Source organism: Mus musculus, chromosome 2, assembly GCF_000001635.26.
Source record: "Mus musculus strain C57BL/6J chromosome 2, GRCm38.p6 C57BL/6J".
NCBI lineage: Eukaryota > Metazoa > Chordata > Mammalia > Rodentia > Muridae > Mus > Mus musculus.
This window is the reverse complement of record NC_000068.7, coordinates 112153132-112169454: the sequence shown is the minus strand read 5'-3', so window position 1 is coordinate 112169454 and position 16323 is coordinate 112153132. Positions and strand designations below refer to the sequence as shown.

At 40.6% G+C, this 16323-nt stretch overlaps 1 protein-coding gene and 1 pseudogene across 1 annotated transcript; both read right to left on the bottom strand.

Annotated features, from left to right (window-relative positions):
- Olfr1319-ps1 (olfactory receptor 1319, pseudogene 1) lies at positions 1473-1730 on the bottom strand (annotated as a pseudogene).
- Olfr1318 (olfactory receptor 1318) lies at positions 12448-13557 on the bottom strand. Its single transcript, NM_001011802.2, has one exon. It carries the CDS (start codon positions 13500-13502, stop codon positions 12540-12542), a length of 963 nt encoding a protein of 320 aa, NP_001011802.1. The 5' UTR covers positions 13503-13557; the 3' UTR covers positions 12448-12539.
- Between the last annotated feature and the right edge of the window lie 2766 nt (positions 13558-16323).

Here is a 16323-nt window from a genome sequence, read left to right as displayed (position 1 = left end):
GGATTTCCTGGATGTTTTGAGTTAGGATCCTTTTGCAATTTGTATTTTCTTTGATTGTTGTGCTGATGTTCTCTATGGAATCTTCTGCACCTGAGATTCTCTGTTCCATCTCTTGTATTCTGTTGCTGATGCTCGCATCTATGGTTCCAGGTTTTTTTCCTAGGGTTTCTATCTCTGGCGTTGCCTCACATTGGGTTTTCTTTATTGTGTCTACTTCCCTTTTTAGGTCTAGTATAGTTTTGTTCATTTCCATCACCTGTTTGGATGTGTTTTCCTGTTTTTCTTTGAGGACTTCTATCTGTTTGGTTGTGTTTTCCTGTTTTTCTTTAAGGATTTGTAACTCTTTAGCAGTGTTTTCCTGTATTTCTTTAAGTGAGTTATTAAAGTTCTTCTTGATGTCCTCTATCATCATCATGTTATATGCTTTAAAATCCGGGTCTAGCTTTTCGGTTGTGTTGGGGTGCCCAGGACTAGGTGGGGTGGGAGTGCTGCGTTCTGATGATGGTGAGTGGTCTTGATTTCTGTTAGTAGGATTCTTGCGTTTGCCTTTCGCCATCTGGCAATCTCTGGGGCCTGTGCAGAATACACTCGGCGAGGTCCCGGAACCAAGATGTCTGCTGCCGATGCTCTGGCAAACCTTTCCCGGGCCAGTCGGATCTTTAACCTCTGGCTGGGAAAGTGGCCAGCTGTCTGGGCCCGAAAAGGGGGCTGCCTTAGAAGCTCCGTGGCTCCCCCCTGTCCCAGAAGCTTTTAGCTTCTGTATTCCGTACTCTCACCTGTGCAGAATACACTTGGCGGGGTCCCGGAACCAAGATGTGTGCTGCTGATGCTCAGGCAAAGCTCTCCCTCTCCGCTCGGACCTTTTTCCTCTGGCTGGGAAGGTGGCCGGATGTCTGGGGCCTGTGCAGAATGCACTCGGTGGGGTCCCAGAACCAAGATGTCTGCTGCCGATGCTCAGGCAGAGTGCTCCCTCTCTGCTCGGACCCCTTTCCTCTGGCCGGGAAGGTGGCCGGATGTCTGAGGCCTGTGCAGAATGCCTCTCCTGTATTTCTTTAAGGGAGTTATTTATAACTTTTTAAAAGTCTCCTATCACCACTCTGAGAAGTGCTTCTAGATCTGTATCTTTCTTTTCCAGTGTGATGGTGTATCCAGGACTTGCCATGATGAGAGAATTCGATTGTAATGATGCCAAGTAACTTTGGTTTCTGTTGCTTATGTTCTTATGCTTGCCTCCTGCTATCTGATTATCTCTAATGCTACCTGCCCTTGCTACATCTGACTGGGGTCTGTCCTTCCTGTGATCCTGGTTGTTTCAGAACTCCTCAGTATTCAGCTGTCTCTGTGATTCTGTGATTTTGGGATCCTGTGATCCTGAGATCCTGGGTGTGTCAGAGCTCCTGGGATTCAAGCTACCTCTGGGTTTCCTGAGATCCTGGTGTGGCCAAGCTCCTGTGATCCTGTGATCCTGAGGCTTTGTGCTTCCTTTAAAGATCATAAATCATTTTGGGTGCTATAATAGAGCAATCTCACAGGTCAGGCAATGAGAGATTGGCCAGCAGGAAGTACATGGGGGTTGGAGTGAGCAGTCACATGAACACAATGAGGAGATTTCCCATCAGACATGCCATGTAAAACATAGAAAAGAAAAAGAAGCAAAACTGGATTCCTCATCTATTGGAGAGTCTCAAGAACACAAACTCAGACACAATAGAGTGATTCTCTTTTATCCATTGATGTGGAGAACGAAGTTGTATCCATGAAAACCTGAAAAAGGCATTGAAGTGAAAAAGGAAGCTCTGTGTGGAGTTAGTAATTGTATCAGTTTCAAACTGTAACACATTCCTGCATAAAGCCAATACACCTCAGCATAACTTCTATGTGCATCTGTATAAGTTTGTCAGTTACTCAATGCATCTATCATTTTGTGGAAGATGTTTTCTGGCCTTTTGTATTGGAATCTTCTCTTGCTTCTATTCCTATTATTCGTAGGTTTGGTCTTTTCATTGTGTCCAGGATTTCCTAGATGGTTTGGATTAGGAGCTTTTTGATTTTTGTATTTTCTTTGACTGTTGTGTCAATGTTTTCTATGGTATCTGTGCCTGAGAATCTCTCTCCTATCTCATGTATTCTGTTAGAAATACTTGCATATGTGACTCCCAATCTCTTTCCTAGATTTTCCATCTCTAGGGCTATCTCCCTTTGTGATTTATTTATTATTTCTATTTCCATTTTTAGTTCCTGGATGGATGGATTAGTTTCCTGTATTTCCTTAAGGGATTTGTTTCCCCTTTAAGGGCTTCTACCTGTTCATCTGTATTCTGTATTTCTTTTTTTTCCCATTTTATAAGGTATTTAGCTCATTTACATTTCCAATGCTATACCAAAAGACCCCATACCCACCCACCCCCACTCCCCTACCCACCCACTCCCCCTTTTTGGCCCTGGCGTTCCCCTGTACTGGGGCATATAAAGTTTGCGTGTCCAATGGGCCTCTCTTTCCAGTGATGGCCGACTAGGCCATCTTTTGATACATATGCAGCTAGAGTCAAGAGCTCCAGGGTACTGGTTAGTTCATAATGTTGTTCCACCTATAGGGTTGCAGATCCCTTTAGCTCCTTGGGTACTTTCTCTAGCTCCTCCATTGGGAGCCCTGTGATCCATCCATTAGCTGACTGTGAGCATCCACTTCTGTGTTTGCTAGGCCCCAGCATAGTCTCACAAGAGACAGCTACATCTGGGTCCTTTCGATAAAATCTTGCTAGTGTATGCAATGGTGTCAGCGTTTGGATGCTGATTATGGGGTGGATCCCTGGATATGGCAGTCTCTACATGGTCCATCCTTTCATCTCAGCTCCAAACTTTGTCTCTGTAACTCCTTCCATGGGTGTTTTGTTCCCAATTCTAAGGAGGGGCATAGTGTCCACACTTCAGTCTTCATTCTTCTTGAGTTTCATGTGTTTAGCAAATTGTATCTTATATCTTGGGTATCCTAGGTTTGGGGCTAATATCCACTTATCAGTGAGTACATATTGTGCGAGTTCCTTTGTGAATGTGTCACCTCACTCAGAATGATGCCCTCCAGGTCCATCCATTTGGCTAGGAATTTCATAAATTCATTCTTTTTAATAGCTGAGTAGTACTCCATTGTGTAGATGTACCACATTTTCTGTATCCATTCCTCTGTTGAGGGGCATCTGGGTTCTTACCAGCTTCTGGCTATTATAAATAAGGCTGCTATGAACATAGTGGAGCATGTGTCCTTCTTACCAGTTGGGGCATCCTTTGGATATATGCCCAGGAGAGGTATTGCTGGATCCTCCGGTAGTACTATGTCCAATTTTCTGAGGAACCGCCAGACTGATTTCCAGAGTGGTTGTACAAGCCTGCAATCCCACCAACAATGGAGGAGTGTTCCTCTTTCTCCACATCCACGCCAGCATCTGCTGTCACCTGAATTTTTGATCTTATCCATTCTGACTGGTGTGAGGTGGAATCTCAGGGTTGTTTTGATTTGCATTTCCCTGATGATTAAGGATGTTGAACATTTTTTCAGGTGCTTCTCTGCCATTCGGTATTCCTCAGGTGAGAATTCTTTGTTCAGTTCTGAGCCCCATTTTTTAATGGGGTTATTTGATTTTCTGAAGTCTACCTTCTTGAGTTCTTTATATATGTTGAATATTAGTCCCCTATCTGATTTAGGATAGGTAAAGATCCTTTCCCAATCTGTTGGTGGTCTTTTTGTCTTATTGACGGTGTCTTTTGCCTTGCAGAAGGTTTGCAGTTTCATGAGGTCCCATTTGTCAATTCTCGATCTTACAGCACAAGCCAATGCTGTTCTGTTCAGGAATTTTTCCCCTGTGCCCATATCTTCAAGGCTTTTCCCCACTTTCTCCTCTATAAGTTTCAGTGTCTCTGGTCTTATGTGAAGTTCCTTGATCCACTTAGATTTGACCTTAGTACAAGGAGATAAGTATGGATCGATTCCCATTCTTCTACACGATAAAAACCAGTTGTGCCAGCACCAATTGTTGAAAATGCTGTCTTTCTTCCACTGGATGGTTTTAGCTCCCTTGTCGAAGATCAAGTGACCATAGGTGTGTGGGTTCATTTCTGGGTCTTCAATTCTATTCCATTGGTCTACTTGTCTGTCTCTATACCAGTACCATGCAGTTTTTATCACAATTGCTCTGTAGTAAAGCTTTATGTCAGGCATGGTGATTCCACCAGCGGTTCTTTTATCCTTGAGAAGACTTTTAGCTATCCTAGGTTTTTTGTTATTTCAGATGAATTTGCAAATTGCTCCTTCTAATTCGTTGAAGAATTGAGTTGGAATTTTGATGGGGATTGCATTGAATCTGTAGATTGCTTTTGGCAAGATAGCCATTTTTACAATGTTGATCCTGCCAATCCATGAGCATGGGAGATCTTTCCATCTTCTGAGATCTTCTTTAATTTCTTTCTTCAGAGATTTGAAGTTTTTATCATACAGATCTTTCACTTCCTTAGTTAGAGTCACGCCAAGATATTTTATATTATTTGTGACTATTGAGAAGGGTGTTGTTTCCCTAATTTCTTTCTCAGCTTGTTTATTCTTTGTATAGAGAAAGGCCATTGACTTGTTTGAGTTTATTTTATATCCAGCTACTTCACCAAAGCTGTTTATCAGGATTAGGAGTTCTCTGGTAGAATTTTTAGGTTCACTTATATATACTATCATATCATCTGCAAAAAGTGATATTTTGACTTCCTCTTTTTCAATTTGTATCCCCTTGATCTCCTTTTGTTGTCGAATTGCTCTGGCTAATACTTCAAGTACTATGTTGAAAAGGTAGGGAGAAAGTGGGCAGCCTTGTCTAGTCCCTGATTTTAGTGGGACTGCTTCCAGCTTCTCTCCATTTACTTTGATGTTGGCTACTGGTTTGCTGTATATTGCTTTTATCATGTTTAGGTATGGGCCTTGAATTCCTGATCTTTCCAAAACTTTTATCATGAATGGGTGTTGGATCTTGTCAAATGCTTTTTCTGCATCTAACGAGATGATCATGTGGTTTTTGTCTGTGAGTTTATTTATATAATAGATTACATTGATGGATTTTCGTATATTAAACCATCCCTGCATCCCTGGAATAAAACCTACTTGGTCAGGATGGATGATTGCTTTAATATGTTCTTGGATTCGGTTAGCGAGAATTTTATTGAGTATTTTTTTTAAAAGGATTTATTTATTTATTATATGTAAAGTACACTGTAGCTGTCTTCAGACACTCCAGAAGAGGGTGTCAGATCTCGTTACAGATGGTTGTGAGCCACCATGTGGTTGCTGGGATTTGAACTCTGGACCTTCGGAAGAGCAGTCGGGTACTCTTACCAACTGAGCCATCTCACCAGCCCTCTTATTGAGTATTTTTGCATCGATATTCATAAGAGAAATTGGTCTGAAGTTCTCGATCTTTGTTGGGTCTTTCTGTGGTTTAGGTATCAGAGTAATAGTGGCTTCATAAAATGAGTTGGGTAGAGTACCTTCTACTTCTATTTTGTGAAATAGTTTGTGCAGAACTGGAATTAGATCTTCTTTGAAGGTGTGATAGAACTCTGCACTAAACCCGTCTGGTCCTGGGCTTTTTTTGGCTGGGAGACTATTAATAAGTGCTTTTATTTCTTTAGGTGATATGGGACTGTTTAGATGGTCAACTTGATACTGATTCAACTTTGGTACCTGGTATCTGTCCAGAAATTTGTCCATTTCGTCCAGGTTTTCCAGTTTTGTTGAATATAGCCTTTTTTTTTTAGAAGGATCTGATGGTGTTTTGGATTTCTTCAGGATCTGTTGTTATGTCTCCCTTTTCATTTCTGATTTTGTTAATTAGGATTTTGTCCCTGTGCCCTTTAGTGAGTCTAGCTAAGGGTTTATCTATCTTGTTGATTTTCTCAAGGAACCAACTCCTCCTTTGGTTAATTCTTTGAATAGTTCTTCTTGTTTCCACTTGGTTGATTTCACCCCTGAGTTTGATTATTTCCTGCCGTCTACTCCTCTTAGGTGAATTTGCTTCCTTTTTTTCTAGAGCTTTTAGATGTGTTTTCAAGATGCTAGTATGTGCTCTCTCCTGTTTTTTCTTGGCGGTACTCAGAGCTATGAGTTTCCCTCTTAGAAATGCTTTCATTGTGTCCCATAGGTTTGGGTACGTTGTGGCTTTATTTTCATTAAACTCTAAAAAGTCTTTAATTTTTTTTTTATTCCTTCCTTGACCAAGGTATCATTGAGAAGAGTGTTGTTCAGTTTCCACGTGAATGTTGGCTTTCCATTATTTATGTTGTTATTGAAGATCAGTCTTATGCCATGGTGGTCTGATAGGATACATGGGACATTGTCAATATTTTTGTATCTGTTGAGGCCTGTTTTGTGACCAATTATATGGTCAGTTTTGGTGAAGGTCCCGTGAGGTGCTGAGAAGAATGTATATCCTTTTGTTTTAGGATAAAATGTTCTGTAGATATCTGTCAGGTCCATTTGTTTCATAACTTCTGTTGGTTTCACTGTGTCCCTGTTTAGTTTCTGTTTCCACGATCTGTCCATTGATGAAAGTGGTGTGTTGAAGTCTCCCACTCTTATTGTGTGAGGTGCAACGTGTGCTTTGAGCTTTACTAAGGTGTCTTTAATGAATGTGGCTGCCCTTGCATTTGGAGCATAGAAATTCAGAATTGTGAGTTCCTTTTGGAGGATTTTACCTTTGATGAGTATGAAGTGTCCCTCCTTGTCTTTTTTGATAACTTTGGGTTGGAAGTCGATTTTATCTCATATTAAAATGGCTACTCCAGCTTGTTTCTTCAGACCATTTGCTTGGAAAATTGTTTTCCAGCCTTTCACTCTGAGGTAGTTTCTGTCTTTTTCCCTGAGATGGGTTTCCTGTAAGCAGCAGAATGTTGGGTCCTGTTTGTGTAGCCAGTCTGTTAGTCTATGTCTTTTTATTGGGGAGTTGAGACCTTTGATATTAAGAGATATTAAGGAAAAGTAATTGTTGCTTCCTGTTATTTTTGTTGTTAAATTTGTCATTCTGTTCTTGTGGCTGTCTTCTTTTAGTTTTGTTGAGGGATTATCTTCTTGTTTTTTCTAGGGCATGGTTCCCGTCCTTGTATTGTTTTTTTTCTGTTATTATCCTTTGAAGGGCTGGATTCGTGGAGAGATAATGGGTGAATTTAGTTTTGTCGTGGAATACTTTGGTTTCTTCATCTATGGTAATTGAGAGTTTGGCTAGTTATAGTAGCCTGGGCTGGCATTTGTGTTCTCTTAGTGTCTGTATAACATCTGTCCAGGCTCTTCTGGCTTTCATAGTCTCTGGTGAAAAATCTGGTGTAATTCTGATAGGCTTGCCTTTATATGTTACTTGACCTTTTTCCCTTACTGCTTTTAGTATTCTATCTTTATTTAGTGCATTTGATGTTCTGATTATTATGTGTCGGGAGGAATTTCTTTTCTGGTCCAGTCTATTTGGAGTTCTGTAGGCTTCTTGTATGTTCATGGGCTTCTCTTTCTTTAGATTTGGGACGTTTTCTTCAATAATTTTGTTGAAGATGTTTGCTGGTCCTTTGAGTTGAAAATCTTCATTCTCATCCACTCCTATTATGCATAGCTTTGGTCTTCTCATTGTGTCCTGGATTTCCTGGATGTTTTGAGTTAGGATCTTTTTGCATTTTCCATTTTCTTTGATTGTTGTGCCGATGTTCTCTATGGAGTCTTCTGCACCTGAGATTCTCTCTTCCATCTCTTGTATTCTGTTGCTGATGCTGGCATCTATGGTTCCAGATTTCTTTCCTAGGGTTTCTATCTCCAGCGTTGCCTCACTTTGGGTTTTCTTTATTGTGTCTACTTCCCTTTTTAGGTCTAGTATGGTTTTGTTCATTTCCATCACCTGTTTGGATGTGTTTTCCTGTTTTTCTATAAGGACTTCTACCTGTTTGGTTGTGTTTTCCTGTTTTTCTTTAAGGATTGTAACTCTTTAGCAGTGTTTTCCTGTTTTTTTTTAAGGACTTGTAACTCTTTAGCAGTGTTCTCCTGTATCTCTTTAAGTGAGTTATTGAATTCATTCTTTATGTCCTCTACCATCATCATGAGATATGCTTTTAAATCCAGGTCTACCTTTTCAGGTGTGTTAGGGTGTCCTGGACTGGGCGAAGTGGGCGTTCTGGGTTCTGATGATGGTGAGTGGTCCTGGTTTCTGTTAGTAGGATTCTTACGTTTACCTTTCGCCATCTTGCAATCTCTGGAGTTAGTTGTTATAGTTGTCTTTGTTAAGAGATTGTTCCTCTGTTGATTTGGTTACCCTCAATCAGCAGGCGTGGGAGACAAGCTTTCTCCTCTGAGTTTCAGTTGTCAGAGCAGTCTGCAGGCAAGCTCTCCTCTTTCAGGGAAGGTGTACAGTTATCTGGTGATTGGACCTCCTCCTGGCTGAAGGTGAAGGCCCAAAACAGGATCTTTCCCAGAAGCTGTGCTGCTTTGGCCAGGAAGGTGGCCGGTTGTCTGGAGTCGAAGATGTCGCCGCCTCAGAAGCTCTGTGGCTCTCGCCAGGAAGGTGGTCGGCCGTCTGGAGCCGAAGATGGCGCCGCCTCAGAAGCTCTGTGGCTCTCGCCTGGAAGGTGGCCGGTTGTCTGGAGACGAAGATGGCGCAGCCTCAGAAGCTCTGTGACTCTCGCCCGTCCCAGAAATGGCTGGCCTCTGTATTCCACACGGTCTCCCGTGCAGCCTGCCCTCCGCGGAGTCCTGGAGCCAAGAAGGCTCCCGCCGGCCCCTGTGACACAAACCTCTCAGGCCGGGCAGACCCCCATGCTCTCACCAGGAAGGTGGCTGGCTGTCTGGAGCTGAAGATGGCGCCGCCCCAGAGGCTCTGCGACTCTCGCCCGTACCAGAAACGGCTGGCCTCTGTATTCCACACGGTCACCCGTGCAGCCTGCCCTCCGCAGAGTCCCGGAGCCAAGAAGGCTCCCGCCGGCCCCTGTGACACAAACCTCTCAGGCCGGGCAGACCCCTGTGCTCTCACCAGGAAGGTGGCCGGCTGTCTGGAGCTGAAGATGGCGCCGCCTCTGCCCTGTATTTCTTTAAGGGAGTTATTTATATCCTGTTTAAAGTCTTTTACCATCTTTATGAGATGGGATTTCTATTTAAAAATCTTGCTTTTCAAGTATGTTAGGGTATGCAGGGCTTGCTGTGGCAGGAGAACTAGGTTCTGATGGTGCCAAGTGGTTTCTGTTGCTTATGTTCTTGTGCGTGTCTCTTCCAGTCTGGCTATCTCTGGTGTTAACTGGCCTTGCTGGCTCTGACTGGAACCTGTTCCTCCTGTGAGCCTATGAGCCCGAGAGTCTGTGAACCCAGATTTGATGGGGCACATGATCTGCTCCCTGGGCTTAGTTGCAGATCAGAAGGAACATGTGTCACCAGCAGGGCAAGAGGGCAGGAGCTCCTGTGTCCTCTGCACCCTGGGAAGGGGGGGCGAGTACCTCTTAGGCCAGGTCGGGTAGGGTGGGTTGGGATCGGGTATCTCACCTGTGAGCCTTGTTGTGATGGACCTCCTGGGTTTCAAGCTGTCTCTGGGTGTGGGTGGATGGGTGTGGGGTGCCAGATCACAGTATTTGCCTCAGGGCACAGTTGTGGACTGGAAGAAGTATGTGTCTCTGTCGAGGTGGGAGGTCCTGTGTCCTCTGGGGTGGGGGCTGGGGGTGTCTCTGTTAAGCTAGGCATTAGGGAGGGAGGGGCTGGAGCATACAATCTGCCATTGGGCACAGTTTTGGATCAGAAGGAAGATGTATCTCAGGTGGGACGTCCTGAGTCTTGAAAACACTGATTCTTAAAACTACTCACTTTTGCCACAAATACCAGCAAAGAATTGGCAAAGAATTCACACGTTTCACTAACATGAAATAATATATTCATGTTAATCCAAACATCAGTGCCTTGCCACTCCTACAGAAGAAATGTAGAGGAAGAATTGGAATATTCTATGGTAGATGGTTCATCAAGAGGAGTTGCATGGTCAGATTTTCAGAGAATCTTTGGTAGATTTACCAAGAGGCTCAATTCTGAGATGGAATCAGGACATTAAAGATAAGAGAGTAACTAAGAAAAGTGAGATTAATCGACACAATGCAATGTTAGAAAGAACTGACAGAAGACTGACGATGCAGTTCACTGCTTGTCCAATGCAAGCGAAGTTCAATTCCTAATTCAGAGTGCTAGGGATTTATTATGTTGTCTAAATGAATGCTTAGCTTCTTAGAAATACTGGGATTAATTTCCAATGTGTTGTGTGTCCAGTGTGATGTGCTAGGTGTCTATTGTATTGTGCTGTGTGTTTGTGTGTGTGTTTGCATTTGTGAGTGTGCTTGTGTGTGTCTGTGTGTGTTTGTGTATGTATGTGTGAGTGTAGGTGCATATGTATTTGTGTGTATGTACGTGTCTGTGCATGTGCATGTATGTATGTATGTATGTATGCATGCATGAATGCGTGCATGTAGGTGTCTGCAAAACAAAAAGCCAGATCCAAGAAAATCCAAATCATACCAAAACAAGGAAAAAGGAACCTAGGAAATGGATAACAGAATCTAGATATTTTTTGCAACTAAGGTTGATAGTTATGCCAAGTTGGAGACAAGCAGAAGAGTCAGGGCATTATGGGAAACTGACAATCTTATTATTATGCTATACATACAATTTTTCTTTCAGTATTATTGCCTGGAGTTTAAGACAGAAACCCACACTGGAGCCTTTGGAGGATGTTTCAGAGGAATGTTGAAGTAGTTGGCTCTAGAAAGGAGTGCCAGCTCATCTATTTCCAAGTTCACAATGCTCTGATACTGTAGCTGAGGTTCAATGGAGTGATTATACAAGACATCAATGAAAGATACTAATTGAAGCTCTCAGCATTGTCCTTCTGCTGATTTTCTCATAGTTTCTTGCAAGGAGTGCTGCAGGTAATTTGGGAACCCATGCATGGCAGGTCTGTTTCTTGTCAGTTGTATAACCCAAACATGACAAAACAGTGTATTCAGGTGACACCTGGTTTGAATCACCTGGTAATACAATTAGTGAGGAAACTTCCCTCAAGTTTGTCTTAACTGCAAAGATTATATGTAAAGAAATCATATGTTATATGAAAAGCATAATATATTTCTCATCTTGTTTTAATATTTCTATTTTTAATAGTTTGTAATTATTTTCTATCCTAATTTCTGTACTTTTTACATAATTATAAGCAAGGCCTACAAAATATTATTTTGTATTTTATTGATAATACAGTATTTTCACCTTTTAGCTACAAAATATTCAAAGTATTCATACGGACCCTACAAGTCACACATACTTCTTTGTCAAAACAATGACTAGACAAAGAGAAGATGTAACATTTTTCATATACATACGTGCAATAGTAATCTACATTGTATAGTCTCAAAAATATGCAGTCTAAAATTATTAGATTTTTCCTGTTTTTCTCTGTAATTGACCACAAAGCTTAATTTTCAATTATAACTTCATGTAAAACTGTTAGAAATGGTCAAATCTGCCTGTCAGTGAACTAATTCAGATGATAGAAGTCTTGAATTCTTGAATTTATCCAGCTTAAAAAAATATTTATTTTGTTTATTTCTGTTGCTGTACAGATACCGAACAATTCTCAAGGCTTGAACTGAGGTTGCTGTGCAGTTTAGAAGCGCTACCTCTGTCTCTGAGGACTAGTGTCAAAGAGAAGTTTCTAACATTTGAGATAACAACACGTGTTCAGTGTGTGAGGTTCCAGAAGTTGCCATCTCTTCCATAAAAGACACAACATCTGATGTAAACTATATTTTAGGATGAATTTACTGCTTTTTAATATGTTCAGCATTCAAAAGTTCTTTAGCAAAATCTAATCAGATCTGCAGAGAATACTTGATGAGGTACTTCACAGTAGCTTTTTTATTTTATTTTATTTTATTTTATTTTATTTTATTTTATTTTATCTTATTTTATTTTATTTTATTTAATTTTTGAGACAGGGTTTCTCTGTGTAGCCCTGGCTGTCCTGGAACTCACTTTGTAGACTAGGCTGGCCTCGAACTCAGAAATCTACCTGCCTCTGCCGCCCAAGTGCTGGGATTAAAGGCATGTGTCACCATGCCCGGCTCACAGTAGCTTTTTAAAACACTAAGTTGAAGAGACTTTTGAAACTTTTTAAGCACTAAATAAAAATATTTAATTAAAATATATTCAGTTAAACTACAGATACATATTTAATTTCTTCTCATACCCTCTTATGTCTGACAACTCTTCACTATCAAATTAAAGGCCTCATCTTCTTTTATTATTTTCACATAGACATAAATTTTACACACACGTACAGACATATATATCTATATGTATATACATATGTATCTATAAATATGTATATATGTGTATGTATACATGCCATATGGCATGTAAACTTCTGGGTCCATTCAATTTTGCTTGTATATGTTTCTTCAGAAGAGCATGCAGTACAGTATAAAAAATGATTTATCCTCAAGAATGTTTTAGTTTAACTCAAATCTCTTAAACTGCTAATAAAAAAATTTTTGAAATGTAAAGCCCTAATAAATAGTCTCCTCATCGCAACCTTCATCTCATTATTTCTAAGTGTATAGATGAGAGGATTCATAAAAGGAGTGATAATGACATCGAAAATTGCTAAAAATTTATCTATGGGTAAAGTCGGGAAAGGCCACACATAGACAATAATGCAAGGACCAAAGAAGAAAACGACCACAGTGATGTGAGCTGAGAGAGTGGAGAGGGCCTTGGAGGAAGCACCTGAGGAGTGTTTACGAACTGTGACCAGAATGAAGATGTAAGACACAATCAGGATGAAGAAGGTGGCCATGGAGATGAAACCACTGTTGGCAGCGACCAGGAACTCCAGTCTGTATGTGTCTGTACATGCGAGTTTGATGAACCGAGGAAAATCACAGTAAAAGCTGTCCATTTTATTAGCTCCACAGAAGGGTAAATTTACAACAAAAGCCAATTGGGCCACAGAATGGATAAGGCCAATGATCCAAGCAAGAGCCAAAAGAACAATGCACATTCTGAGACTCATGATGGTCAGGTAGTGGAGGGGCTTACAGATAGCAATGTACCTGTCATAGGCCATGACTATGAGCAACACCATCTCTGTTCCCCCAACAGTGTGGATGAAGAACATCTGAGTGATGCATCCGTTCAAGGAGATGACTTTGTGCTTTCTGAAGAGGTCATAAATCATCTTTGGAGTAGCGATGCTGGACACACCTGTATCAATGAAGGAGAGGTTTGCCAGCAGGAAGTACATGGGGGAGTGCAGGTGGTGGTCTGAGATGATTGTGAGCACAATGAGCAGGTTCCCCAGCATGCTTGCCACATAAAATACTGTGAAGAACAGAAAAAGGAGAATCTGAATTCTCCATGAATTGGTGAGGCCTAGCAACAAAAATTCTGATACCATTGAGTGATTTCCTCCATCCATCAACTTGTGCAAGCTTGACCATGAGTTGACTATCACCTGAAGGGCACAAAAGAGGAAAATTAAGTTTTAACTAAAGGGTTTTCTTGGTTGTAAAGCAATGACTCAAATACAAAACCCCAAGACAACCTGCTGCTTTATAGTGGTATTATACAGAATCACAGAGAGCTGAGGTACAGAATTTTCCTATGCTTACATATTTTGGGTGACCTGATCACTTAAACCTAAATTTACTATTATAGTTTACAACTACGAGAGGAAAAATAGAAGCAAAGCACTTGAACATCTAAGGTGAGTCAAACAAGCTGTACAGGTTCTTGTCCTCACCACTTTCCTCATGAGAAATTAGTACTTTACCTGGATGCACAGTAAAAGAAATTTGTGCTTTCAGCCCTTGTACCTTGCTTCCTTAATTTGTTCTGGAATTTATTTTGTTTAAATGATTGATACATTTTGTTTTCCTGGCTTTGCACTATTCTCATAAATGAAAATTATACATTTAAAAATATTAAATATCTGTTTGCTTAACCTAGTGCTTTTCAGTAATTAAATTTTCTTTGATAATTTTATACATGTACGCAAATGCATATTGGCCACCCTCATTCCCATCTCTTACTATCTTCTATCCACCCATTCATATCTTCTAACAAATTCCTTCATTTTCATATACATTTGTTTTGTTTTGTGATCCACTTAGTTTAATCAGTTTTACCTGTTTAGCTATAGGTCTGGTGCTCTGTTTTGGAAGTCAGTGTGCTCAGCAGTGTGTACACAGCTGGAGACAATGATTCTTCCTTTCCGGAATCTATCAATAGCTAGTAAGAGTAGTGTCCCATGTCCTTCTCTCCCTTCCATGGAGGTTGTGTGCAGGATTAGTCTGAGGCCCACTGCAGATGACTGATTGATTACCAAAAGAATACAAATACTAAGGAAGATAAATATACAACTTTATTTTGATCCTGAACAATGACTCACACTGAAGAGTAAAAATGTCATTATTTTTTGCCAAAAAGATATTACTTAATCTATCACTTTCCTAAAGAATTATGAGAAAATGAGAAGCTCTAATCATGTGAGAGCTGTAATTCTCAAAGGGAAAAACAGGAATTCCTTTGACCGATGATTCGAAGTAAGAAATGAAGACTGTACAAAGGAAAGAAGCTGAAAGTAGAAGTTAGAAAATACTGCTATGAAAAACTAAAAGGGTAATAAAAAGAAAGGAATATGGAATATAAAATTGAAAATTTTATGCACTTCTCTAAAGCTTTTTTTTTTTTGATAAGTGTCCTACCTTTAGTTTATAGCCAGCTTGGAGCCTCCTGAACATCTTCTCCAAAAGCATGAGCAAACGTCACACATGCTCATTTGATCCTCTTCTCTCTGCTTCTACAACACACAAAGGAAACATGTCAAGAATAAATTGTAGCTTAATATGAGGTCAAATAATTTATGACCAATAGTTGTAGGCAGATTCTCTGTCCATAGGTAGGTTGTACTGATATCTGCTCGGCTGTGAACCGAGCACATGTCTTTTAGTTACATGGCAATGCTTTAAGTGGGAGAGATTCTCCAGGTTTGGAGGAGGATAACTTCACATTCTGACTGAGAGCATCACCTTTTCCAAAACAAAGAGCTTTATGTTGTTTTTCCCAGTAAAAGTCTTCTAATTAGTGTGGTCCACTGAGTCTACACTGTCACCCAGGGAATAAAAAGGACAAAAGACATGAAGAACAAAAGCAGCTCATACATAGATGTTCAGAATAATTTTTTGCCTCAGAATGAGTGATTAAAGTAACTGATGAGAAAGCCAACACCTCAGAAATCTGAGAGGCAGAGATGCTAGAAAAAAGAGCCTGCCACCTCTTGTAGAATTAGCAATGAAAACTCATTAAATAAGAAACAAGGGTAGGCCAAGCTGCCAGTCACTTTGGCAATCTATGTCTTCCAGTTCCATACAGTTGCAAGTCCCAGACCTTAGGCTGTAGATATTTCCTATCAGAAAGATAGTCAAATAATTGAGTGCTCATTATTAAGGAGTAGAGTATTGTTATGCCTCAATATTTTCAGACAACTCTGTGACTATATTTAAGAAGACTTTCCCTCCACATTTTATTTTACTTTTTTAAATTTTTTTTTCCCATTTTTATTAGGTATTTAGCTCATTTACATTTCCAATGCTATACCAAAAGTCCCCCATACCCACCCACCCCCACTCCCCTACCCACCCACTCCCCCTTTTTGGCCCTGGCGTTCCCCTGTACTGGGGCATATAAAGTTTGCGTGTCCAATGGGCCTCTCTTACTTTTTTTATTTTATTACATTATATTTTATCTTATTTACATACAACCAAAATTTTATTAGGATGTTCATAACATTGCAAGTAAACAAATTTTATTTCGAGAATTATGGAAATTATTTTTCCTTGGATATTTTCTTTTATATTTCAAATGTTATTCCTTTTCCTTATTCTCTGCCCCCCAAATCCTCTATCTCATCTCCCCTCCCCCTGCTTCTATGAGGATATCCCCTGATCCACCTACCCACTCTCACCTCCCCACCATGGTATTCCCCTACATTGGGGCCTCGCACCTTCACAGGACCAAGGGCTTTTCCTCCCATGGATACCCAACAAGGCCATTCTCTGCCTTGCGGCTGGAGCCAGGGGTCGCTCCATGTGTACTCCTTGTACCTTAGTGGTTCTCCACTTTTCTAATGTGTGGCCCTTTAATACAATTCCTTATATTGTGGTGACCCTAACCATAAAGTATTTTCATTGTTACTTCAAAATTGTATTTTTTTAACCTTATGAATCCTACTGTAAATA

What these genes read in the sequence shown, in the direction of transcription:
- Olfr1318 (NM_001011802.2), bottom strand. Translation starts at nt 13,502, where the DNA reads ATGGATGGAGGAAATCACTCAATGGTATCAGAATTTTTGTTGCTAGGC.